At 45.2% G+C, this 27,522-nt stretch overlaps 1 protein-coding gene across 2 annotated transcripts in view; it reads right to left on the bottom strand.

The window, feature by feature from the left end:
• Window positions 1-27,522, bottom strand: part of TTLL11 (tubulin tyrosine ligase like 11) — a 256,312-nt gene that overhangs the window by 126,796 nt on the left and 101,994 nt on the right. For both annotated transcript variants that reach the window (XM_043469455.1, XM_043469454.1), the window contains 2 exons: window positions 20,313-20,408; window positions 19,460-19,575 (listed from right to left, as the gene is read on the bottom strand). In XM_043469455.1, the coding sequence (XP_043325390.1) occupies window positions 19,460-19,575; window positions 20,313-20,408 (212 nt within the window). The remainder of the gene's footprint in view (window positions 1-19,459; window positions 19,576-20,312; window positions 20,409-27,522) is intronic.

Genomic DNA, 27,522 nt, shown 5'->3' on the forward strand with positions numbered 1-27,522 from the left:
TCCCCTGGAGGAGGGCACGGCAACCCACTCCAGTATTCTTGCCTAGAGAATCTTATGGACAGAGAAGCCTGGCGGGCTACAGTTCATGGGGTCTCAAAGAGTTGGACACAACTGAAGCAACCGAACACGCACATGGTGTATAAACACACAATGGACTATTACTCAACCACACACACAAAAATGAAATAATGCCATTAGCCTCAACATGGATGGAGCTAGAGATAATCATACTAAGTGAAGTAAGTCAGAGAAAGACAAATACCATATGGTATCACCTACATGTGGAATCTTTAAAAATGATACTCATGAACTTATATACAAAACAGAAACAGACCCACAGACTCAGAAAACAAATTTAGAGTTACCAAAGGGGAAAGGGCGGGGGGATAAATTAGGAGTTTGAGATTAACAGACACACAGTACTATATAAAAAATAGATAACTGACACAAACCTATTGTATAGCACAGGGAATTGTATTCAGTACCTTGTAATAACCTATAATGGAAAAGAATCTGAAATATATATATATGGATAACTAAATCACTTGGCTGTATACTTGAAACTAACAAAACATTGTAAATCAACTATGTTGTTGTTCAGTTGCTAAGTTGTGTCTGCCTCTTTGCAACCCCATAGACTGTAGAACACTTCCCTGTCCTTCACCATCTCTCAGAGTTTGCTCAAACTCATGTCCATTGAGTCAATGACACCAAATAGCCATCTCATCCTCTGTTGTCCCCTTCTCCTCCTACCCTCAACCTTTCCCAGCATCAGGGTCTCTTCCACTCCCCAAATCAACTGTACTTCAATAAAAATTAAAATCCCAAAGCATTTCTCAACTACTACGAAAGAGCCAAGAACCAGTTTATGGATATCCACTCCAAAAAAAAAAAAAAAAAAGCCAACAATAAACCTCATGAGTGGAATAACCAAGCTCAAAAACTAAGCACACTTTTTGGGGCCATGTAGAATTTGAAACTCATCCAGAGATTTACCTGCTGTCGGAATTCTACCAAAATGCCTACCTAAATAACAAGCCTGAGACTTAATTTTATTAATAATTGAGTGAACAGAATGTTGGAACAGAAACAGTCCTCAGCAATCAAGCCCAAGCTTCTCCGTGAAGGAATGAAAAAAGGCCGGATGACAGAGCTGGACAGAGGAGCCACGCTAAATTTCCTTACAATCCAGAGGCTCCACCCGTAAGAAGCAAGTCGGTACCAGAGCCAAGACTAGGACTCAGGTCCCCCACTCCAGCCTTCCTTCCCTTTTCTATGCTGTGCGGCCCACAGCGACACTTCTATGTCCACCTCACGGACACCATGCATTCACACTGTTGTGAGTATCACAGGCCATGTTTACAGGCTTCTGAGACCAGTGTAATGGGTGCCAACGAACAACTAGTAGATTTAAGATTTAAACCGTGGGAGACACTGGGCCACTTCTATGAGAGCTCAGCACAGAGACGTGCATCATTGTACCCCCCCGATTAGGAGCACTGGTTCTCCAATTTCAAAGATGCTAACATTGAATTTGGGCAGAGAATAAAAGCAGAGCCAGCTACTGTCATCCTCAAGAAAGCACCCAGATTATAACAGCACCAAAAATGGCCTTCAGTAGCAACACTATTTTTAGAAACACAATCCTGTTTCTCTTCTTCAAACTAATTAACGTTCGTAACCAGGACTAAAGTGTCTCTTCTGAATGCAGTGGAGAAGCAAATCATTCCGGTTGGAAGCAAGTAGCTGGATGGAGAGAGGCTGTCAAAACCACATTTAGTGCGTGCACATACACTCCAGATGATAAACACAACTTCCAATTAAGCCACCCTCAAATATCTGGCACCTAATACCTAGTGGTTTAAAAGCAATGGGCAAAATGTGCAGAGTCTGAGGGTTTTTAAAGGATGAAATCTCCCTTTTTTTAAATCTCTTTTTAAAGGGAATAAATTACATGCTCTTAGAGAAGTGCAGCATTTTTGCATCAGAGAGACTCTAGAGATGAACAGACCATAGCCCAGAGAAGTGTGGGGACTTGCCTGAGGTCAAGCTCAGAGTGAGGCCCAGGACCTTGATTCCCCCCACTTCCCATCCCCAGTCCAGGTCACCTCCCACATCAGAGCTGCCCTTCCATGGGAAGACTGTTCTTATTTAAGGTTCCCAAACCCATGCACAACAAAGAGGAATTCCTGAAAACCTAGGGGACCCATTTTTATTTTGAGGCACAAATTGAACAAACATTTTGCATCAGGGATTATCTTAAACTATTTATATGAGCACCATCAATTTTCTTTAATCTTGCTGAACTCCATTAGGCTGTCCATTTACTTATATAAATTCCTGTTGGCTCAAATATCTTAAAAAACAAGACACATATGCTTTGCATGGTGGAAGATTGTATTTTTAATCTATGTCCACCTGTGAGAATTATAATAATGCTAATAATAATAATGACCATTTATCAGTTTTCCCTAGTGGTCCAGTGGTTAAGAATCCACTTGCCAATGCAGGGAACATGGGTTCAATCCCTTTCCAAAGTCTGGGAAGATTCCACATGATGCAGAGCAACTAAGCCTGTGCGAGACTACTGCTAAAGCCTGCATGCCTAGAGCCTGTGCTCTGCAACAAGCGAAGCCACCACAGTTGAGCAGTCCGTGCACCACAGTTAGAAAGTAGCCTCTGCTAGCTGCAACTAGAGAAAGCCCCAGTGCAGAGGTGAAGACCCAGCACAGCCAATAAATAAATATTAATGTAAAAGAAAGAATAACGGCATTTACTGAATGCCTACATGCTCAGTACTGCAATAGGCACTTCACAGAATAACAATAAGGATAAGTATAAAGTAACTATCACTTATTGAATACATAATATGTCCAGTCATTATACTATGTATTTAAGTACTTTAATTCATGTAACAATCAAAATCATCCTGCTGAGTAGTTATTATCATTCACATTTTACAGATGAAGACATCGAGGCCTGGAGAAGTAACTGCCCGACATTTCACAGTGAGCAAGAGGAAAGGCAAGATTCAAACTCAGGCCCTCGAGATTCCAGAATCCTTTGTCTTCCATTCCTACCACGCAAGGCTACATCTGCTTTACAGAAAGTATTGCTTCAGGTTCTATTTCCAGCAAGGACATTTACAGATCCAAGGACAAACTAAATGACGCTGAGAAGACCTGTTCCCTATAAATGTCTCAGACTTCTTCATGATTTGGAACAAAGTAACGCTGCTACCAAATTCCCTGAAGAAAAATCGAGCTCACAGCTTCAGGGCAATCGGATAAGGCTGAAATCTGAAGTGGTTCCAAAATACAATGAAATTTGGGCGTGAAAGACAATTTGTCTATTGCTCCACATTAAAATATTCATGAGGCAAGGAAGCTTTCCCATTTTCAATAATTAAATGGCTAAAATCTGCAACCTGATATATTTACTGTTCACGAACGACGCATTCCTAGAAGGGCCTAAGTTCGAATTAGCAGCCCCACAAGCTGTCATGTTACAGAGCGAAACCAAACAAATGAGACAGAAATGTTGCCGTTGCCTAGAGAGGAAATTTTCCCCACCACTTGTTCGGCTGTAGAGAGAGCCTGAGTCAAAATTAAGAAATCATTGAGGACTTTGCCTGCAAACCAGCTGGAAGAGAATGAAGAGATGGAAAAAAGAAAAATAATAATAATGCAACATGGTCCCTCATTAGAAGAACTGTTTTAAAAGGGTTTGATTGTGCCTTAAAGGTTAGTTTTACAATCATTTAATATTTCACTTGTCTTGAGAAACCCTCACAGAAAGGCAGGGAAGGGAAATAGATTAATAAAAACATGCATTTATGAAGTGGCCCTGTTTTGCTTTTCTGGTCCTGGGATCACATGCAATATACGTGATACCTATTAGCAGAGCTGGGGGTATCTTGTCTCTGTGTTATTGGCAAATTATCTCCAGTGGCTGCCTTCACCAGGGGCATCATCCAGGTCTTCTGCATAAGGATGAGTCCTACTGACTGCCCACCGTCTCCCCCATGGTGCCAAACCCCAGCAGGGGCGAAGGGGCCACTGCCCTGAGTCCTCAAGTGGTTTGGGACAGACCCAGGATCTGGGGCTGGCAGGCAAGTGGTTCTCAAAGTGTCCTTTTGTGCCTGGACTAACACTGTTGACATTACCTGGGATCCTGCTAGAAATACAAATAAATCAGAAACTCTGGTGCTGGGACTCAGCCATCTGGGCCTTTTGGTTTGTGTTATTGTTGTTCTTTTTTGACCACGCTGCAGCATGCAGGATCTTAGTTCCTGGACCAGGGATCAAAGGGACTTATGCTCCCTGCAGTGGAAGTGTGGAGTCCTACCACTGGATTGCCAGGGAAGCCCCTATCTGGACTTTAACAACCTCCCACCTCTGGTAATTCAGGTGCCCACGCAGTCTCGGCCCTCTGCCCCTACTCAGTTCTGAGGTCCCGCATCCAAGGACTCTGCCTCCAGACAGCCTCTCGGCCTGTGCTGGCCTCAGCAAGGAGGACAGATGCCAAAGCTCCAGAAGGGGATCTGGGGTGGTCTTGCTGACTCAAACCCAGGATCTGATGCCCAGCTGTGCCATCCCTGCCGCCATGCTGGCTATTCTAACAGGGCTGAAGTTGTGTCTAAAACTCCAGGCGAGATGGCTGAGGCCTGTCCTTGGCACCCTCCCTGACCTCCAGCACCAGCCCCACCCCCAAGGGGAGGTACGCATGCTCTCACTTCTTCCTCAAATGGGCTGATAGCCCAGAATGAGGGGGCTCCTCCCGCCATCGACGCGGAACTCCTATAGTGACACCCTGCCCACAGATCCTTCCATGATCATGGGAATGAGAACCCTGACCCAGCTTACAACTGGGGCTGCTGGCCCTGCCCCACACCTCCCCTGCCCCCTGCCCACTCTCCCTGTTTCCTGACTTTGTCCCCTTCCTCTCAACCTGTCGCTGAGAACCCAGAATGGCTCATAGCCCAGCATATGCAAGATCACTAAGTACCACCACTTAGGAATATTGCAGAAAATACTGCACTTAGAAGACCTGGCCGCTGGGCCCCTGTCCTGGCTCTACGCTTGAGAGGGTCCTGCTGCAGCCCAGCTCAGGCAGACCCCCTTCCCAGGGCGCACAGAGTCCTCAAGGCCAAGGAGACACGCTCATCTGGGACCCGTACCCCAACCCCTCTGGACACTGACTCTGGGTACCAGGAAGTGTCTTCCTAAGTGGCTGGAGTCCACCCTTCCAAGGGCAAATGGTTTTTCTGGTGTCCTGCTCCCTAGACAAGGAGACGCCAGGAGAGCCTGGTGGGGCAGGCCTGGTGTGGACAGAGCTTGCATGTGGGAACTGGAGGACCTGCCCAGCCCTTGCAGGGGGGAGTCATGAGTAGGAAGAGGAGGAGGCCTGGCAGGGGGCTGGGGCCACCAGGTGTTCTCTTTCTCAGGCCCCACAAATGTTAAGGGGTAAGCCAGCATGCAAACTGGTGATGATTAAGCCAGACAACAGATATCACACACTTGTGGAATGAGTGCACACAGGAGGCTTCTCTGGTCCTTACTGGACCCTCACAGCCAGCCTGCACCATGATCCTGCCATGCAGATGAGGAAACTGGGATCCAGAGGGGATGGGTGACCTACCCAAGGTCACAGCATCAGGCACTGAACCCATATCTGTGCTTCTTCCATACACATGGCCACTCAGTCTTGGCTTGAATATTTCCAGCTACATAGAACTCATTCCTCACTACTCACTACTCCTTTGAGTCAACCTTTATCATTTCAGGCAAAGTAAGGAGGTGGTGATTTTTTCCCCCCATTTCCTTGAGCTTAAATCTCTCTGCCAATTTCAGCCATGTTTCCTGGTTCTGACCACTACGGTCCTCAGAGAGCTTATCCCCTCTCCACATGACCACTTTTCAAGCTACAAATGGTAAAACTGTTCCCTGGGCTGTTTTATTCTCCTTCACTCTCTGCTCCTGGCAGAGGATGTCCAGAACCACTTCCTAATCAGGCCTCTGAGGACAGATTCTGGTCAGTATCTGTTACAGCACCTAAACGGGTCATGATGAGCAGAAACATAACCCATCTGAGGCCTTGACTGGTGGATCTGCACAAACACGCAAGCGTTCCCATCACTGGTAACCTACTCTCATGTGGAGCATCCAAGAGCCCCAGGCCTGTGGAATGTCCCATTGCTTCTATGAGTCTTGTTTTCCTCACCTGTAAAATGGGAAAGTTAGAAAAGACCCTGATGCTGGGAAAGACTGAAGGCAGGAGGAAAAGGGAATGACAGAGGATGAAATGGTTGGATGACATCACTGACTCAATGGACATGAGTTTGAGCAAGCTCTGGGAGACGGTGAAGGACAGGGGAGCCTGGCATGCTGCAGTCCACGGGGTCGCAAAGAGTCAGACATGACTGAGCAACTGAACAACAACAAGAACAACAAAAAATGGGATCATGGCTCATATCCTTCCTACTTTACATAGACCACAGACTCTGAAACGACTCTGCAGAACACTGAACAGGTATGGGGGTGGGGAGGTGATGCTGGTGACAACAATGAGCAGAATAGGAGGAGGCTGATGGGGAGCCCTGCAAAGCAGTGCTGCAGAGAGATCCTCCTTGTCCACCCACCCCCAACCCCCAAGCTTACTTCCTCCACCACCCTTCTCACCAGGGCACAGGGTCCAGGGCTTGTGAGGGACACCAAGGCACCTGCAGCGCTCCAAAAGCGGAAAATTAAATTAAGACACAGTGATGGTTTGCAAAAGGTGCCCTGAAGACAGGATGCTCCTATGCCTGGCAACTAAGCCAACAAGCGGGGCTGAGCTCTGTGAGCAGGATGCTGGGAACAGAGTTAAAGAAGGTCAGAAAGACCAGCAGAGTCAGGGTCCGAACCCAGACCTCCTGCCCCGGCTCAGCCCACTTCACATAGTTGCTGCTGAAATCACTTGACAGAGTTGGGTGCACCCATATGGATGTCCCGGTCTACTCCAGGGAACAGCTATCCCCATAATGGGCCCTACCCGCTCAGAAGACCCCAGGCCCTGTACCCAGCTTCCCAGCAGACAGTTTACTGGAGATGTGGGAGGTCTCATGACCTGGCATCGCTTCCCCCCACATGCTGCATCTCCAGGGCTTTCTGCCACCAACAGCCACCCAGTTGCTCAAACAGCCCCCTTTTTTGACTCCTCCTTCACCCTCACCTCTCACACATAATGCATCCCCGAATCTTACCCGTCCATTCTTTTTTTTTTTTTTTTCCCGTCCATTCTTAAGTCCTCTTAAATAGGATATTTCTCTCTGCCTCTTCCACAGCCACCCTAATCCACACAACCACCATCTCTCACACCTCTTAGCTACCCCTGACATCCTCCCTAGCCCCACTCCGCAGCCCAAGCGACCTTTTGAAAACACAAATCTCACCATGTCACCCTGCGTTTAAAACCTGTCCGTGGTTGAGATGAACAGATGCACACTACTATGGATAAAACAGATGAACAGAGGCTTCCCTGGTAGCTCAGTGGGAAAGAATCCGCCTGCCAGTGCAGAAGACGTGGGTTCGATCCCTGATCCGGGAAGATTCCACATACCTCGGAGCAACTAAGTCCGTGTGCCACAGCTATTGAGCCTGTGCTCCAGAGCCCGGGGGCTGCAACAGCAAAGTTGGCACCCTAGAGCCCGTGCTCTGCAACAAGAGAAGCCACTGCAACGAAGAGTAGCCCACACTCTCCGCAACTAGAGAAAGCCAGAGCACAGCAATGGAGACCCAGCGCAACCAGAAAATAGACAAAATTATTTTAAAAATTAGATGAACAAGGATGCACTGTATAGCACAGGGAACTATATTCTGCATTCTGTAATAAACTCTAATGGAAAAGAATCCAAATAAAGTACATACATACATATATATGTATGTCCGAATCACTTTGATGTATACCTGAAACTAATACATTATTTTAAATCAACTATACTTCAATCAAAAAATGAATAGCTTTTCAATAGGATGAAAGGCAAAATGCTTGGTCTGCCCCATTAGACCCTGCAGCATCTGTCTCCTGACCCCATCGCTGCTTACCCGATATAATCCTACCACACGGACTTCACCTGGGTTAAGAGACTGAACACAGCCAGGATCTCAATGGCCCACCTGTATCCCTCACAGGTCCCTCTCCCACCTACGCCCAGAAGCACCCATCTTAAACTCTCTGATCCTTCTTCTTTGTTTTCCTTCATATTTTTGCCATGTAGGGTTACATCTCTATGAAATAAAGTTTATGCATCCAGGCAGATTACTATGATTACATAGCATTTAATATTTCTCTGTTAAGAAAGTAGAATCTTTGGTTTTTATTAAAATATAATTAAAAAAATAATAAAGTTTAGTCTTTCCTGTTTTGAGTTGGAACCATACTCTAGATATTCTTTTACGATTTGCTTCTTTTTCTCAACGTGAATATCAAGGCACTGGAAGTACATCCTTCACGCATTTCCATTGATGCACAGCATTCCAGTGAATGAATACCCGTCATGTGTGTGCTTCTCTGTCGGTGGATAGATTGTTTCCAGCTTAGAGCGTTTTACAAACCACATGGCTGGAGTTCTGGAGCTTTTGCTGCGCTTTGAGAGGCCGGTGCTCTGGCCTGCCTTCAGGCCCTCATGGGAACGCGTTTTCCCTGCCGAGGCCTCTCGCGCCAGCTCCATCCCGCCCACCTCGCTGAGCTCCTACTCCCAAGCATCCTGCATCTCAGAGAGGCTCATCCTAACCCAGCCTCTAGCCCGGGGCCCACGCAGAGCGCTCCCTCCACGCTCATCCATCCACGCATGCGCGCACGCGTTCATTCACGCAGGCCTCCGCAGCTTCTCCAGGCTGACCTCGGGCGCTGCCCAGGCCTGGACAGACTGGAGGAAGAAAGCGAGCCTCTCTGAGCAAATGAAGGCTCCCCTGAACAGGCAGCCCCCAACCTCGCCCCAACAGGAAGCGCACACCCTGAAAAGGCAGTCCCCCACCTTGCTCCACTCGGCTAGGATGCGAGCGCAGTGCAGGGGCCGGATCCTAGCTCTCTGAACTGTTGGATTTCCACCCTCTCCCCAGCCTCTCACATTAGCCTCTGTGATGAGAGTTACAAGGGTCTCTTCTACTGCTTAAAAAGGGAAGGAAAAAAAAATGGAAACTGAGTAAAAAGGAGAGGAAAGAAAGCAGCTGGAGCATGCTGCCCAGCATTTGGTGTAATAACCAGGGGCTTTCCAATGACAGCTAAAACTGGCTTTGATTTCGAGCTTTCCTTTCTTTTAATCTAGCAGATAATCAGAGGGAAATCAAATCCAGCCTGGCAGCCGAAGATCAACCTGTCGCTGTTGGGATCAATTCCCACTTATTTTACCATCTTCTCCACACATTAAAAAAAAAAAAAAAACCACCTCCCTAGGTTGCATATATAAATAATATACTTATTATTTAAATACTACGTTCAGATTGGATATTTCCCATGACAAATACTCTCTTAGGAATAAGCAGCATCTTCTCTCCCTCCAAATAAAGAACTCCTTGCTTTGCAGATTTAAAAACATCCAACTGCAAACACCCTGAAATGGATGAGAAAGAGCAAAGTGCAGAGTGCAGAGGAAACTCTGTACCGTTTCTGGCTGCAGATGGCAGTGACAGGACTCACCCCCAAGCGCCAACTCCAGGGCTCCGGTTCCTACCCCTCTGCTCTCCCACCAGGGCGTTAAAAACAGCAGTGCCGCTCCAGTTCCGCTTCCTGAGGGGCTCTCTCCAGCCTAAGACGGACTTCTAAATAGCACACAGAGGATGTCCCTGGTGGTCCAACGGTTGGGAATCTGCCAACGCGTGGGACGTGGTCTGTGCACTGCAACTACTGAAGCCCATGTGCCTTAGAGCCGGTGCTCTGCAATAAGAGAGGCCACCACATGAGAAGCCTGCGCGTAACACTGAAGAACAGCCCCCACTTGCTGCAACTAGAGAAAGCCAGCGCGCAGCAGTGAAGACTCGGCGCAGACAAAAATAAAATAACAAATAAATAATTTTAAAAGTAAAATAAATAGCACACAGAGGTTTAAGCACAAGATGCTGGAAATAAACCAAACATTGCTCCATATGGAGGCAGACTCTGACCCAACCATTGATGAAAATGATGTTTACCGAGCTCTTAATAAGGGGAAATTACTGTGGCATAAAATGGAGAAAAATAAAAACAGTATACGAAAATTATATAGAGAGTATGGCCTCAGCTATAAAACAATATGGACAGAAGAAAATGATACCATTTTTATGAAATAAAAAGTTAATCATGATTAGCTCTGGGTGGTTGAATTTGAGGGAGATTTTTATTTCATGCTATGCACTTTGGTATTTCCTTTTTTTCTATAATGAGCACATATTACTTTTATAATAAGAAACATTTCAAGAAGCATCTGTCACAGAAGCAAGATCTGTCCTCTCCAACCCCAAGTGCCATTTTGGAGGCCTGATTGATGGTCCTCCCAGACCTTGCCTCCTACGCTCAGCTTCCTGCCTCCATCCTTCCCTCCCCCAAGCTTATTTACATCTTTCTCACCCAATCAAGCCCAAGAAAATGTAAGGCCCACCTCATTCACCATGGCTGCCTTGACCACTCCAGGCCAGCTATTAGTTGAATAGGAAAGTGTCAAAGGTTGTAAGTCAGAAAAAAAGATCTAATACCTGTAATTTCATATGATTCCACCTCATCTGTGGCTCATCCTGCCCTCTTCTGAACTTCTAGCATGTTCCCAGTCTGGGACGCCCTACTGCAAACAAATAGTCTGGTTCTGTTTTATTTTGTGTCATGTGTAGATCCTGCTTTAAGCTGGTGTTCTCTGCATTGGCTTACATTTCATTCATTGTGAATCTTCATTGATTGGAGATTAGTGAATATGAAGTAGCCACCTAGCTGGCCACAGAGCTCCCTCCCATGGACCTGATCAGTCTCTAATGAGCACCTGCTTATGTTCAGTGATTGAAGCTAAAGGGATGCGTCCCTGCCTTAAAGTTTGGGTGAAGACACAAACCCAGTCAGATAAGGGCAATGTCTTGTGGGTGCACATTTCCTTAGTGCGCTTAATACCGTCACCTCCACTCTCTCAAGGCAAGATCTAGACACACTTGGCTTTAAATCTCAGGCTGTCGCTTTTAAGTGGTGTGGTCTTGGGCCTGTCACTCACCCTCCCCAGGCCTCAGTGTCTGTCCTCTTAAAACAGAAACACCTACAGCATATGGTCATTGTGAGGACAAAACAGGAATAAAGGTAAATACCACTGTGCCATAAGCACTCTACAAACAGTCCCTTGTAACAGAGGCAGAGCCGCTACTATTATTCCCTTCTCTTCCCTTATTTATTTGTTGTTGTTTGCTTTTTTGCTTGTTTTTGGTTTGGGGCTTGGGGGTTTTTTTGTTTGTTTTATTTTGATGAGGAAACTGGGTTCAGGGGAGTCCAGTATGTGGACCTGGTACCTAAACCTCCATCCTGAGCCCAGACAGCAAGGCCTCTTTCCAAAAAGCCAACGACGCCTCATTTAAGAGCCCATGAACATTTAAGGCTCACTGGTGCAGCTCGTGAGGAAATTTCCAAACACACTTGCTCGCCAGTCACTACCTGGAATAACTCTGGAAGGGCCCACGCAGAATTCCACTCTGCTGTTTCCCCAAAAGTGCTGACTGACGGGCCATATGCTCGTCTTGGTTCCCATCTGCTCGGCGCCCAGGACGACAGGGAGGAGCAGCCTGCCCACTGGCGGAGGGGCCCGGCTCCTGTCTAATGGTCCCCAAAACGGCCCTCTCACGTCGGCCCAGGAAACCCGCCTTCCCCATAAGCCCCGGGAACGGCTCCTGCTCAACATGCTGCAGGCAAAAGAGGCTTTCTACTGGTTATTGCTGACTTAATGCTTAAACGTTTATGGATGGGAGAGAGCTGTCTGGTTTTATTTCTTGCACACAACATAACGCACGTATCATTAGTCAGTTCCTGTCCATCCTTACTGAAAAACACACACGTGTTTTTCTAATTTGCTGATGGCCATCTGAAATGTGAAGCCTAGCCAGGTACGGTGGGTGAGACGGATCCTGAAACCATGACACCCCGAACCCTGGGGGCAAATCGTGCCGGAGCGTCCAGTGACAGTAGGACTGATGGGTTCTTAGCTTTTTGAAAATATGACGAAAAGTTTTTGACCTTTTCTCCGGGAAAAATAGACACGGACATGAAATTTTATGTCATTACGGGGATCACGGACCCTCCAGAGGCCTTCGTGTTTCTGAATCAGGTTGAAGACAAGCTTGGATTTGCTCAGCCTGTCACCCCAGGTCACCCACCTCTGGCCTCTGGATCTGCATCTACCTCCCCAGCAGCCCCTCCTCTCTACTCATCCGCTTCATGCTTTTGCCTGGCCAGCTGATTTAACCCGCACATTTCCCCCAACAGACCCTGTGCCTTTGTTTCCTCCACCAGGGGGATCCTTCCATCCGTGTGTGTGTGTTCCAAATATTACTCATCCTTTAAACCTCAGTTTCCTCGCCAACTCTTCCATGTCGATTTTTTTTTTAAACTCTTCTCATCAGGAAATTATCTTTCCCTACATTTTCTTCCCTCATTACTTTATCTTTACATTTCAGGCACCTTGTAACTTTCCACCTCATAGATATCTGTGGGTCTTGCCTCCCTTACAGACCTGTGAGCTAATTCACTTCCATAGTTTTCTCCCTGGGGCTTTCCCCGGTGGCTCAGACGGTAAAGAAATCTACCTGCAGTGCGGGAGACCCAGGTTCGATCTCTGGGTCATGAAGATCCCCTGGAGGAGGGAATGGCATCCCACTCCAGTATTCCTGCCTGGGAAATCCCCTGGATGGGGGAGCCTGGTGGGCTACAGTCCGTGGGGTCTCAAAGAGTCGGACACTCTCACTTCACTGTCAGTCTTTTCCCTGGCACACAGTCAGTGCTCAATAAACGCTCTAAATAACCAGTATCTGTGTATGTGATCCTGATACAGGGTGTAAAATCAAACCCCAACGAGTGTGCAAATATTCATCTCTCTGTGACTCTGATTTATGTGAAATCTTCAGAGGTGATTGGGGTCAGGATGTGCTTTTCTGTAGGGTTTTGCTACAAAGAAATCATTAGGGGTCAACAAAGCCCTAGAATTTCAACGAAATGTCAGTTGTGTGCATGTAGATGGGCCATTTGACAGGGTGGTTGGACGATTCTCCTGAAAGAATGCTTCCAGAAGACTACTCTGAAAAGTAAGAAAGATACTGTTCTACATTGACAAAGGCATGTTTAGTCCAAATAGCTTAGAAACCCTTCTTGTCTATCACTGAGGGGATTTCAGTCGGGACGTACTGCCAATTTAAGGGGTAGAGATCTGGGCTTGAAGGAATTTCTGGTTAATATATTTTTGATACTCTTCCCCAGGACAGGACGGAGTTACAGTCCTTGATCAGACTACAAGCCCTCAGCTGTGAAACCGAACCACTGGGAGATTCCTTGATCTCTGTTCTCTTAGAATGCGTGTGTGCTAAGTCGCTTCAGTCGTGTCCGACTCTGTGTGACAGTGTGGACGGCAGCCCGCCAGGCTCCTCTGTCCATGGGGTTCTCCAGGCAAGAATCCTGGGGCAGGTTGCTGCGCCCTCCTCCAGGGGACCTTCCGCACTGAGGTATCAAACTAGCATCTCTTTATGTCTCCCGCATTGGCAGGCGGCTTCTTTACCACTAGCGCCACCTGGGAAGCCCTAAGAAGAGAATGTTATGTTAGAATGTTTCACCTTTATTCTAGATTCTACATAGAAATAACCTAATTTGAGGATTCACCTAGTGTGTGGGTTCTAAACATGTCAGAAGATCCAAGGGATACTTGGATACTTGAGAGTCAAGGTAAGAAGTGAAGACAGATCTCCCAGTGAAGCCTTCAGAAGATGAACCTCTCTGAATTAGGGATGAAGCTGTACTGGCAGGCTGACTCCACCCTTCATATAAACCTGGTTGTCATGGTGATAGGAGGTAAGTGAAGCTGGAGATAAGAGGAGGTAAGGTAAGAGGACCATGAAACGCTGCTGTGGGAAAAGGGGCTTCTGTGACTTACACAGTCATGTTCCAACTGTACACTTTTGAATAAGAGGCAAGTGGCTCCCAGCTACCTCCGGCTCCCGGGGGGAGCCACTGCATGGCATCAAGGAATCCCTTCAGATTACTCCAAGCCTGTCCCCAGCTTTATTTATATTACTCTGGGGGTCCTAAAGGGTAGTGATTCCTAAGAAAGGAAAATGGTTACTAGAAACAGCTACATCCAGGAAAAGGAGCAAAATACTAGCAAAATGACTCCACCAGGGGTAAACCCAACTTCCAAAAATTAATCAGTTGGTGGAATAATCACTTTGTTTATAAAATAATCTAGGGAAGCAATTTATCCTCTTCTCCTTCTGATAGAAGTGTTTCAAAAGAAAACCTTAGGCTCCCCAAATACCGTGAGAAAAGAGGACAGCTTCTGTTGGTTTTCCTGATTTCCTCCCCTGGCAAGTGATGGATCTTCTTCATCTTAGTTTTGTTTTGTACAATTCAGACAGGCGGAATCATTACATACACAACTCAAACTGGCTTGCTTCAAGAGCTGTGACTTATGTGTCACTATCAGCATAACTTTCAAACAGACCCTGATTGACCACATGGTGACCCTGAGAACTAGCATTTGTCTAGTACCCTCAGATGCCATGAAGGCCTCACATGAAGGCCATGTGTCATTTCACATGATGCCAGCGACAGTCCAGCCAAGGGGAGCCCTTGAGCCCTTGATCGTTTCAAAGACGAGATCAGAGAATAAAGCGACTTGGCCAAGCTCATCGTGCACTGATCAGAGATTAAGGACTTCACCCCAGACCTGGCTGACGCCAAGTCCAGTGCCTCGTCGGGACACGAGCTGCTCCTCTGTCACGGATGCTCAGGAGGGATGTTCCTGAGCCCGGGAGCTGACGGGCATGCTGGTTTCTAAGGTCCCTGCCAGTCCTGTGCCTCTATCAATAAAATGACGGGGCTGCATTAAACCAGGGGCTTTAGAAACTTCTTGAAGCAGAAAAGATCCTTCCCTCTCAAAGGAAATCTAGAGAATCCCAAAGTATAAAATAGGTCATCCGAGCTCCCCCCTGGTTAAAAAAGAAATGACTCCTGCAGAAATGTCCATCAAGTGACGAATGGATAATAAAATGTGGTATATCCATGGACTGGAACCTATTATGCCCCTATTATTGGGGCATAAGAAGGAATAAAGTACTGATACATATTATAACATGGGTGAACCAAAAACACGCTAAGTGAAAGAAGCCAGCCACAAAAAACTCCGTTTATATGAAGTAACCAGAAAAGGTAAATCCAGAGATAGAAAACAGGTTGGCAGAGGTGGGAATGGGGAGTGAGTGCCTAATTGATCATGGGTTACCTTTTGGGGTGACAAAATATTTTGGAGCTGGAAAGGGGTGCTGGTTGTACAACATTATGAATGTGCTAAATGCCACCGAATTGTATACTTTTGTATGGCTAGTTTTATATTGTGTGGATTTTACCTCCATATGTGTATGCAGAGATATATTAGGGTTCTAGAATCCTGTCCCATCAATCGCCCTTCCCCTGCCCCTGCAGTGCCTCCAAAGAATCCTATTAAGTAAATCAATAGTCATCAGATATTACAAAAAGTCATCATAGTTCAAGACAGCTCTCATATGACAGCTATTTTGTTCCTTCAGGGGCCAAAGGTATATTTTCTCCTAACCCAACAAATAAATTTGTCTGGGTGAGTGACATCATGCTACATGGAAACAAAATTTTCCATTGCAGTCAGCTCCAATGTCAAGTCTAGTTACAGAGGTCCAGCAGCTTTGGTTTTAGGCTATGTCATTGGTTTTGAACTCAAAAGTCTGCTTTAAGTATACCAGAAAAGAGCGTTGTAAGCACTTTTTGTTTGTTCAAATTATAGTAGATAAGTTTATTGGTGAGTAGTAAACTAAGGATTATTAAGTGCCTACTATATAGTAAGGTGGCTCAGCGGTAAGGAATACGCCTGCAATGCAGGAGATGACGCAGGAGACTTGGGTTCAATCCCTGGGTGGGAAAGATTCCCTGGAGAAGGGAAAGGCAACCCACTCCAGTAGTCTTGCCTGGAAAATTCCATGGACAGAGGAGCCTGGTGGGCTACAGTCAATGGGGTCACAAAGACTCCGACACGACTGAGCATACACACACTCTTGCACGTTGCTTCACTTAAACATCATTATCTCCATTTTATAGAAAAGGATACCAAGGTTCAGAATAGCTCTCCACATCTTCAACGTCAAGATTTGAACCTTAGTCTCTTCGGCTCAGGAGAAAGTTCTATCCACTCTACCCACTCAGTAGGGTCACAGGTCCCTCTCTCCATGGAAGGCATGAGGACTGCTTTCTGCCCCATCAATATACTGACCCCAGCCTACATGCCTCCCCTACTCCTGGGGTGTGTGAAGATGCAGGACACACAGACACAGGGGTCTGATACCCTTCCAACGCCCCCTCTGCATCTTTCTAGAGCAGTTTAAGCCTTTTTGCTTCAATCTGTGCAGGAAAACTGAAAACTACCTTCAACAGTCTTCCTGGCAAAGTGTATTCAATGAACTGATGAGGGACACATCAAACTCTCTTTTGCTAAGGAGTTGAAGAGCAAGGCAAGGAAACCATTTGTTTTTTAAATATTTAGGTTGGATCCTACTCAAACACAAGAAACTCCGGCTTCTAAAGTTAACTGCTGGCCTAGAAGTCTTTGCGACATCACTTCCTGCAGTTGGCATGACCCGGTCCCAGATTTGAACCCACAATTCAGCACTACAATGCTGTGCCTTATCTATGGGCACAAATACGGTGCTTTTCCAAGTTATTCTGAAACATTTGGGGTTGAGAATAATTTCATCCTTTTGGTTTGTATGAAAGCGTTAGTCCCTCAGTCGTGTCCAACTCTGTGATCCCATGGACTGTAGCCCACCAGGCTCCCAATACTGGAGTGGGTTGCCATTTCCTTCTCCAAGGGATCTTCCCTACCCAGGGATCGAACCCCAGTCTCCCTCATTGCAGGCAAATTCTTTATAGTCTGAGTCACCAGAAAAGCCCTTGGTCTGTATGGCAAAGTTATCAAAATGCTGATAATAATTCCTTACATATAACACACTTTACAGATTACAAAATGCTTTCATGGACAATCGTTGCTCATTTTTGTTTTTTTTTTAAAAAGGTATAATTAAGGAAAAATATCAGTAAATGCCATTTAGCTATTAACATACACCCTTATATTGTAGGTAGGGAAAGGGTGAGATGAAAGCATTTTTCTGTTAAGATTGAAGTCAGGTTCTTGAAGCTCTAACTGTTCTTGGTTATCAGTTTAAAAAAAAAAAAAAAGAAAAGTCAATGCTTTTTAAATTAAAAATGAGGTGCTGCTACTTATGACTTGATAAGTTGTAAAATGCCTTTCCCATCCCTCCCAATGGTCCTGGGCCCATTTAAATTGCTTTTAACTTTTAAATCTGCAGTTCATATGGATCACATCAAATGCCAGGTGCGGGTGGGAAAAAAAACCCAAACAACTAGAACCAGAAAATGAAAGCTGATCACGTTTTGAGGCCATCTAATGTGAACTACAGCAGTCCGCTTTCCTCTCTTCCTGGTTTTGGTGGCAGAGGTTAAGAAGGCTTAGGCCACACAATAGCCTTTGAACTTGTTCCCACCAAAGGAATCAGAGGGTTAACGTGTCAAGGTCCTCTTTAAAAATCTATCCCCCTGAGCCATCCTGGCATGATAGCTGACAAAATCTCCATGCAGTGCAACCCAGTCACTCAAGACCTAATCTCTTCCAGTGAGATCAATAACCGTTAGAAAGTAGATTTTTGAGAAATGAATTACATTGTAATGAATCTGACCAAACTGCAATTAATCCACTGCTTTTCCTCAAGGATGGCTAAAAAAGGCAGCTGCATGTGTGTACGAGTAGACCCATCATCCAGCTGCCATGAGCTGCTGCTGTGAGCTGCTCCCGTGAGGGGTTCCGCAGACCTGACCCGCCACCACTTTGAAGCCCTCGTCGGTGGAGGCCACACCTGGCGGGATCGGCCCACGTGAACCACAGGTGAGCGTTCTCAGCGAGCCTTAATGGCCTTGGATCCGTGCCTTGCACAGCAAAGAATGCTCTGGAAGAGAACTCAACCAAGCAGACACCATCCAGCCTGACTCAGAACATGACAAAGACTCCTTCAGAGTGACATTTCCGGCAGGACGGCAGTGCCCAGCCTTGGCTGCGAGATAGACTCACCTGGGGAACCTACAGTGTTTCCATGGTCAGGCCTCCAGCCCAGGCTGATTAAAAGCAGCATCTCAGTATTAAAAAAAAAAAAAAAGCAGCATCTCTAGAAGTGGGGGCACTTGCACTGGTATTTACGAGAGCTCTCCAGATGGTTCTGATGTGCGGCCAAGGGGAGAAGCACTACTGGAGTGTGATTCTGACAGTATTTGGGCTTGAGCCCAGTTGGTGAGGGGCAGCAGTAAGAGGAGCCTGCGAAGTACCACTTGCTCAGGGGAGTCAGGGTTCCTCACGTTCCTAAACCACAGCTGACAAACGCTTTACTTGTCTGGGGGTGTTTGGGTCCAACTGATATGTCAGGGGTACCAGGAGTGCTGTTAGAAATGCTTGTCTTTGGTTTTTCTGCCTAAAACAGGCACAGTCATATTTACTCAACCCTCACTTTGCGAAAGCCAGGAATTTGGTGAAAACAAAACCAACAAAATACCCAAGTGACATCATGTCTTTCACTTCAGGGGTGATTCCATGGAGGGAAGGGCTGGGCACATACTGCCATCAATATTCCAGTTAGATGTTACTGGGTAGGTGGGATGAACAGGTATTACAAGGTTGTAAATATTGTAGAACTGCCACAGGTTCGACAATTGGTTCTGCAGATTTTGAAACAAAAAGTTTATGTTGCAAGAGTGTTAACATCATGAAGAAAATGAAAAGAAAGTGATCCTTGCTACACACGTCCAAGTTCCCTGTGGCCCCCTTCTCCAGCATTTTGTACTCTTTGCCTATGCTCGAGGGTTTTACAGAGAAGCACCATGTGGGCAATGGTGAGGGAGGGGAGAGTCTGTCACTGGGGGAGAGTGGGTTTTCAGAAAGACTTTCCAGACTCAGATAATGATTGGCTAGAAATTCATCTGCTGGTCTAACTGCAAGTGTGTCTCCATATCTTGACCCTGAGTCACCATGTCTGGAGGGTGATACTCGTAGATGAAAATATGATTTATTAGATTGTTAAAGGTAGAAATCTCACTCACGATGGTAACATGTTTTGAGAACTTGACTTACCTGCTTAGGACATGGGAAGCAGAATTGATAGAAATAAATGATATAAAAAATACTTACTGGCTCTCTCTTTTCTTTTTAAGTGGGTCCATGAGACGCAGAGTGTCTCTGATCACGGCCACTTTCACTTCTTCATCAACAAGACTGGGGACGTTCTCAAACACCCCTGGAGAGAGCTTGAAGGGTAAGGATTCCATGTTATGGTAGAGACAGGGATTCAGCACCAACTGACCACAAGCACCAGCCCCAGTGGTTGTACTGCCAGAATTGTTTGAAGGCCCCCTTCAGTCTACCTTTAAAATGTCAGTTTCCTTTTCCAAATCAACAAAATACACGAAGGGGGAAAAATAGCACTGGGTTTTTCTCATTGTCAAAATTATATATGCTCATTGTAGAATATTTGAAAATATGGAAGAGGTGAAGAAAAGAACCCTCATAATCCACCCTCACCCAAAACCCAGGATTAATAATAGGTGTATTTCCTTCCAGTCTTTTTTAATGCATTCTTAAATGGGGAGGGGGGGGAGGTAAGCACTGCTCAATGTACTATTTATCTTAGGGACTCAAGCATGTCGACATGGCTAAATCATATTCATAGAATTTCAATTAGTTCATCTCCTGAGGCTGACTAATTAGTTCATGTCAAAACTGATGGAAAGGCTCAGCTGCTTCTCCATTTGCAGATCTTCAGAGCTGGAGAAGGGCATGCGGGGAAGTCACCATAGGTTGGATAGGTCTTATATTAATAGACGATGTTCTGAGCTCAACAAAACTGAAGTTATTTAGGCAGGAACAGAACTTGGCCGGGCAAATCGGGCAATGTCGAATCTTGTTTAGCCAAGGGAGCAGCGAGAAGAGTGGGAAGGTTCAGTTTGCCTGGTAATATATTCAATGAGATACTCAAAATACTTACTTCTTGCTCGTGTTCGATTCTCATGCTGGGATTTGCATTTACTTCAAGTAGTATAGGCTTCAGATTTTTCATGAGAAGAATGTCAAAGCCTAAAATCTGGGGCAGGATAAACGTAATTCAGAATTAGTTACAGTGTCTTTTCAGGAATCAGGTACTGTATTAGGGGTATTAAGGTGAAAATAAATTCCAACTCCACCCCCAACCTGGGCCTTGACCCTGGCTTCTCTCATCCATAGCCCCTCTTCCTCTGGATGGACTTGTCAGGCCAAATGGACAGCAGAAAATTTTATAGGGGCCTTGGTAATGGGATGAGGTCCCATGGTTCATTTCAGCACCATCGGTGTCATCTGAAGGGCTGTAAGATGATGACCTCACTCTTCTTTAACAGGTTTTTTATTATGTGAAGAATCAGTAATAGTCCATCCATTTCTCCTTCTCCTTCTGTTCTCCTCTTTTAAGTTGCTTCTTAGATGGATCTCTAAAAAACCCGAGACTATGTTTCTTAACCTTGGGTATATATCAGCATCACTTAGGGACCCCTTTTAAAACCACCGCTTATCCCTAGCCCACACCTATGAGTCAGAGCCTTTCAGGGTGGAACACAGCCAGTGTATTTTCAATAACAAATCCCCTGGATAATTCTGATAGACCCTCCTACCCAAGAAGAAGGGAATATTTATTAGGTGCCCACTAGGCACCAATTATCATACAATGCACGAATAATTCACAATCTTGATTCGTTCTCACAACAGCGTATTTGAAGTAGGGATCATGCCCTGTGTTTCACAGAAGCAGAAAGTGAGTCTTGGAAAGGCCAGTGGGTTTCCTTGAGACTGCTCCTCTCGTAAATGACAGAGCTGGATTTCAGAACTGCAGAACTGGCTATGTAGTTTGTGGGACCCGGTGCAAGATGGAAATGCAGGGTCTCTTGCTCAAAAAGTATTAACAAATTTCATGATGCTGAAACAGAGCATTAAACCAAGCATGGAGCCCTTTGGAGTGTGGGACCTTCTGTGACGGCACAGCCCACACGCCCCTGGAGCCAGCATGCACCCATGGCCAGCTTTAGCGCCCTTGCGAATTGGCCAACCACCCGCTCTTGAACCTGGCATTCTGCCTCAGGTGTGGCTTTGTCTTCTGGCCTCTTTCAATTCCTCAGGAGTCCCCTGCTTGGGGTAAGTCACCCTGTGCATTTCATTCCCTCTGCCTGAAACAGCCCTTTATGTAGATAACATCTCCTCACCCTTGAGATTGCAGTTTCTAATTGGATTCAGACGTGGACTCTGAGGATGCCAGATTCTCGGGAGGACTGTCATTATCTCTCTAGGAGGTGATAAGGTAGAAGAAAACTCCTAATATGAGTGATACCATCCCAAAGCTTCAAAAAGTAACATGGAGAATAAAGGAGGGGAGAGAACAAAGATACAGCTGCATCGCCTCCTCTGCAGACTCAAGAAGAAAATATGAGGGGAAATCCATCTACTTGTCTATCTAGAATATGCATTAGTTAAATGATAATTATTAAAGTGTAGTTTCATCCTTATTAATGAACTCAGAGCCCAAATGACCATTTGGGGGTGGGGGGCAGGGTGCATAATTCAAGATGAGGTTATTCTTCAAGAAAGGACAATAAGGATGAAAAGTTGGGAAAAGTCATCCTCACTCTATTTTTCTTTCCCTGGTCATAAGAAGAAAGGAATGGAAATTCAGGAGAAAATGTTACATGTATTATAGATCTGCTTAATAATATATGACAAGTGGATATGAGTGATGAGGCCTGTAAGAGACTCTGGTGACATCATCAGTCTAACTTCAGACCTGGTCTGAGACCTGATGTTGATGAGCCTACGAGAACAATGGGAGGCAGTGTCAGCATTTATCATCCTGTGTCACGAACGCTTACTTTTTGCTACATCTTAGAAGCTTGGACTTGTCCTTTCTCAGCCTGGTGGATTCGTCTCAGCTCAGTGCACAAGGATTTCACGAATCCACAGCTATAGGAAAGCTGGAGAAGAGGAGTGGCAGAACTTTACCAGCCACAGGGACCTGCACCCAGCAGTTGCATAAAACTTTCCAGAGCCTAAACTTTGGCACATGTAGTTGACTGTGTTGAGTCTTGTGTGGGAGTGATTTGGAGCCAGACTTGGGCTTCAATCCGGTTCAGTCTCTCATATTTGCTACACAATTCTAAGCCTCTGTGAGCCTCACATAACTCATCTGAAAAAGTTGGGCATAACCACAGCTACCTTGTAGAGTAGTTGACAATGGAAGCAAAAAAAATCCCTAGAGTTATGCTCATCTTAAAGAAAGTACTCAATATATGCTGGCTCCCTTTATGGTTTCCTACTGATCCCATCAATAAGAATTGGCACTATTAGCTTTGGAGTCCAGAGGAACTCATTTCAAATCTTAGTTCTGCCTTCAGTTTGTGAAGTGAAGTGACTTAGCAAGTCACTACCGGCAAGTGACTTAGCAGCTCCAAGCCCCAGTTTCCTCATCTGTAAAATGGGCGTAATAGTGCCTACCTTAGTCCACTCATTCATTAAACACTGAATGCCTCCGGTGCCCTAGAGCCTCTTCCAGCGTCCAGAAATACAGGAGTGGACTAGACAAAGTCCTTACCCTCATGGAGCTTACACTCTAGTCAGGGAGACAGGGGCAAGTAAAGATAATGGGATGTAAAATGTTTTGCATGGTACTTAGTATTTAGTATTAAGTATTTAGTATTTCACATAGTATTTAGTGAAAGTCATCTTTATAGTTCTTCAAGAGTTCAAGGAAAGATGAATTTCCCCCCAAAGTTTAATGAAAAATGGAGCAGCAGTGGGCCTCAAGAAACAGAATCACAAAACTTGGAGGAGCTTAGAGTTTGTCTTTTCATAAGATCCCAGAATGTCAGAGCTGGCCGAAAATCAGGAATTTATTTGGTTCAGCGTTTTTCAACATGAGATTATTTTGAGGGGGAAGCACTGGGGAGACCAGATCAGATCAACTTTTATCTTTTTTACATCCTGGGGTTCCTATGGTAAAAATATATGTTTATATCTACACATCTATCTATCTATCTATCTATACCAGATTAGTAGTATATATACATATATATACTACTGATCCTGGCTTCCCTTGTGGCTTAGTGGTAAAGAATCTGCCTGAAATACAGGAGACCTGAGTTCAATCCCTGGGTTGGGAAGATCTCCTGGAGAAGGAAATGGCAACCCACTCCAATATTCTTGCCTGGCGAATTCTATGGACAGAGGAGCCTGGTGGGCTACAGTCCATGGGGTTGCAATGAGTCAGACTGAACAACAACACTACTAATCTAATCTAACATCCACTTTGCACATTAGAAACCTGCAGCTTAGAAACAGGAAAACTTCTCTCCAGCTTGGTGGCAGAGCAGGAAATGTCAAATGGAGAGAGAGAGAACTTTTCAGTTATGTGATACTCTCTACCCTCCAAGTCATTCAGTCAGCAATGATGTGTTGCTTCTTACAGGGTGCCCTGGGGACTCAAAGATATCTTGTCCTTCATCCCTCACCTCCGGAAGCTTCCAAAGCAAGTTGGAGAGAAAAGGGCCCTGAGCTATTCATTGTAAACTCAGGTAAAGCCTCCAACCTACATTCCAATGAGAAGGAATTATCTCTTGAGCCCCGGAACTACACATCCAGCTGCATCCAGAGTATTCCCAACTTGGCAACATACCCAAACTCACTATCTGTGATCAGCAGACTCTAAGACAGTCCCAATGATACCACGTGCTGTATTCATGCCCTTTTGTAAGCCCCTTCGCCTGAGAGTGCGCTGCACCTAGTAATGTTTTTCTAACAAACAAAATAGGGCAGAAATGATGGGATATCCTTTCAAATATTAGGTTATTTAAAAAGACTGCGGCTTGCATCTTAACATGCATTATCTTACTCTCTTGTTCCCTAAACACTAAGGGAAGCCAGCTTCCATGTTGTGAGCTGCTGGATGGAGAGGCCGAGATGGCCTCTGGAACTGATGTCCCAGCCAATAGCAAGGGGGATGTGAGGCCTGCCAACAGCCATGTGAGTGAGCTGGGGAGGGGATCTTGCCCCCGTAGCCTCAAGATGACTAAAGTCCTCGACAATATGTTAACTGTAGCCTGTGAGGGACTTTGAGCCAGCAGTAGTCAGCCAGAAATCTCTCCTTCCTTCACATCTAGCTGCTCACAGTCTCTGTACATTCTACCTCCAAAACAGTCTTTCTAGACCTGGCCCAATCTCCCTGTTCCTAGTCTAGACCAAACCCTCACCATCTTTCACCTGGACTACTTTAATACCTGCCCCCATTCATTTCCCTGCTCTCAAACTTACCTCTCTAATCACCTGGCATGAAAGGTTACCAGAGTAATTTTTCTAAAATGCAAATAAAATGTTAGGACCCCTTTACCTAAAATCCCAGCTTACAGGAGGAAGCCCAAGTTCCAGAGCATGTCCTGCAAATTCCTCTATGACCAGCATCTGTGTCAAACTCTAGCTTTCTTTGCTCTGACTCAACGCTGCATGCCTTGGGCTCTAATTGTGCTGAACTGTTAGTAATTCTGGGCTTTTCAAGTGGTAAAGAATCTGTCTGCCAACACAGGAGACCCCCGTTCAATCCCTGGGTCGGGAAGATGCCCTGGAGAAGGAAATGGCAACCCACTCCAGTAGTCTTGCCTGGGAAATCCCTTGACAAAGGAGCCTGGCAGGTACAGTCCACAGCATCGCAAAAGAGCTGGACACGACTTAGCAACTAAACAACATTAGTAGTTCTAGAATGCTTTCCTGCTCTCTGCCCTTATAGTCTTCTACTTGGAGGACAACTTTATTTATCAAATACTTATTGAGCAGCTACCAAACACTAATTAGTATTGCAGGCACTGGGGATAAAGCAGTGGAGAAGACAAGGTTTGTGTTAACTCCTGCCCTCTTGGAGCTTACATTCTAGGAGAGAGACCACAAGCACATAAATATCTATGACAAGGTAAGAACATAGAGTGTATACAGTGGATGGAGAGAAAGGCTTGGTGGTCAGGAAAGGCCTTTCTAAGAAAGTGAGATTTGTCATTCTGTTGTCTTCTGGTTTGCACTGTTTCTGATGAGAGGTTTTCAATTATTCTTCATTCCTCTGAACATAATGTGTCTTTTCACTCTAGCTGCTTTTAAGATTTTCTTATTGTCACTGATTTGATTTAGATAAATCTTGGTGTGTGTGTGTACACATTAGTGTATGTGTGGCCATTTCTTCAAATATTTTTCTGTATCTTCCTTGTCTCCTCTGCTCAGGAAACTCCAATTACACAGATGTTAGACCATCTGATATTGTACCATAGGTAACTGAGGGTCTGTTCATTTATTGTTCCTGTCACTTTCCTCTCTGTGTTTCATTTTGAATAAATTCTATTGCTATGTCTTCAAGTTTGCTGAGCATTTCTTCTACAGTATCTAATTTGCTGTTAATCCTATCCAGTGAAATTTTCAATACAGATATTGCATTTTCTTCCATTTGGTCCCTAGAAATTCCATTTGGTTCTTTTTCATAGCTTCATTTCTCTCTACAATAACTATTTTCCTTTAAACTTTTGTACATAGTTGTAATAGCTGTTTTAACATCCTTTTTCTATTAGTTTCATTATTTCTAATATTTATGGGACTGTTCCTATTGATTTTCCCACTAGGTATGGGTTAACTTTTCCTGCCTTGGGGAATATCTCGTGGCTTTTTATTGGATAATGGACATTTAATGCTCAGTATCTGGATTTTGTCTTCTTTTTAAAAAGTGCTAAGTTTTTAGGCCAGACCACCTTACCTGCCTCCTGAGAAATCTGTATGCAGGTCAAGAAGCAACAGCTAGAACTGGACATGGAACAATAGACTGGTTCCAAATTGGGCAAGGAGTATGTCAAGGCTGCATATTGTCACCCTGCTTATTTAACTTCTATGCAGAGTGCATCATGTGAAATGCCAGGCTGGATGAAGCACAAGCTGGAATCAAGATTGCCGGGAAAAATATCAATAACCTCAGATACGCAGATGATACCACCCTTATGACAGAAAGTGAAGAGGAACTAAAGAGCCTCTTGATAAAAGTGAAAGAGGAGAGTGAAAAAGTTGGCTTACAGCTCAACATTCAGAAAACTAAGATCCTGGCATCCGGTCCCATCACTTCATGACAAATAGGTGGGGAAACAATGGAAACAGTGACAGACTTTATTTTCTTGGGCTCCAAAATCACTGCAGGTGGTGACTGCGGTCATGAAATTAAAAGATGCTTGCTCCTTGGAAGAAAACCTATGACCAACCTAGACAGTATATTAAAAAGCAGAGATATTACTTTGCCGGCAAAGGTCCATCTAGTCAAAGTGATGGTTTTTCCAGTAGTCATGTATAGATGTGAGAACTGGACTATAAAGAAAGCTGAGAGAAAAAGAACTGATGCTTTTGAACGGCAGTGTTGGAGAAGACTCTTGAGAGTTCCTTGGACTGCCAGGAGATCAAACCAGTCAATCCTAAAGGAAATCAGTCCTGAATATTCATTGGAAGGACTGATGCTGAAACTCTAATACTTTGGCCACCTGATGCAAAGAATTGACTCATTTGAAAAGACACTGATGCTGGGAAAGATTGAAGGCAGGAGGAGAAGAGGATGACAGAGGATGGGATGGTTGGATGGCATCACTGACTCGATGGACCTGAGTTTGAGCAAGCTCTGGGAGTTGATGATGGACAGGAAAACCTGGTGTGCTGCAGTCCAGGGGGTCACAAAGAGTCTGACATGACTGAGCGACTGAACCGAACTGAAGTTTTTAGGTAGTCAGTTGTTTGCAGATTATGTTGATACCTTTCAGACCTATTATTTAAGCTTTACTAGGTTGAGTTTAGAGTAACTTTCATCCCAGGGAAGATTCAGTCCATTAGGACAGAACTTCTCTGCAGTCTCCCTTGAATGTGTCCAGTAACCACCAAGCACCCTCCACACTGACTCTTCGGAGCTTGGACATCTCCCTGCTCTGTGTGAGCTCTGGTTCATCTTCTCAGTTCCCTGGTCATTCTTTGCCCAACTCTGTGGATTAACCCTCCGTACATGAATAGCCCAGCACTCAGCAAAGGTGTACAACGATTCCCATGCAGGTTCCTGTAGGGTCCCTCCTTTAAAGAATTCTACCCACAGAATTCCAGCCACCTTGGCATGACTAAATGCTTATCTC

Source organism: Cervus canadensis, chromosome 5 (assembly GCF_019320065.1).
Source record: "Cervus canadensis isolate Bull #8, Minnesota chromosome 5, ASM1932006v1, whole genome shotgun sequence".
Lineage (NCBI taxonomy): Eukaryota > Metazoa > Chordata > Mammalia > Artiodactyla > Cervidae > Cervus > Cervus canadensis.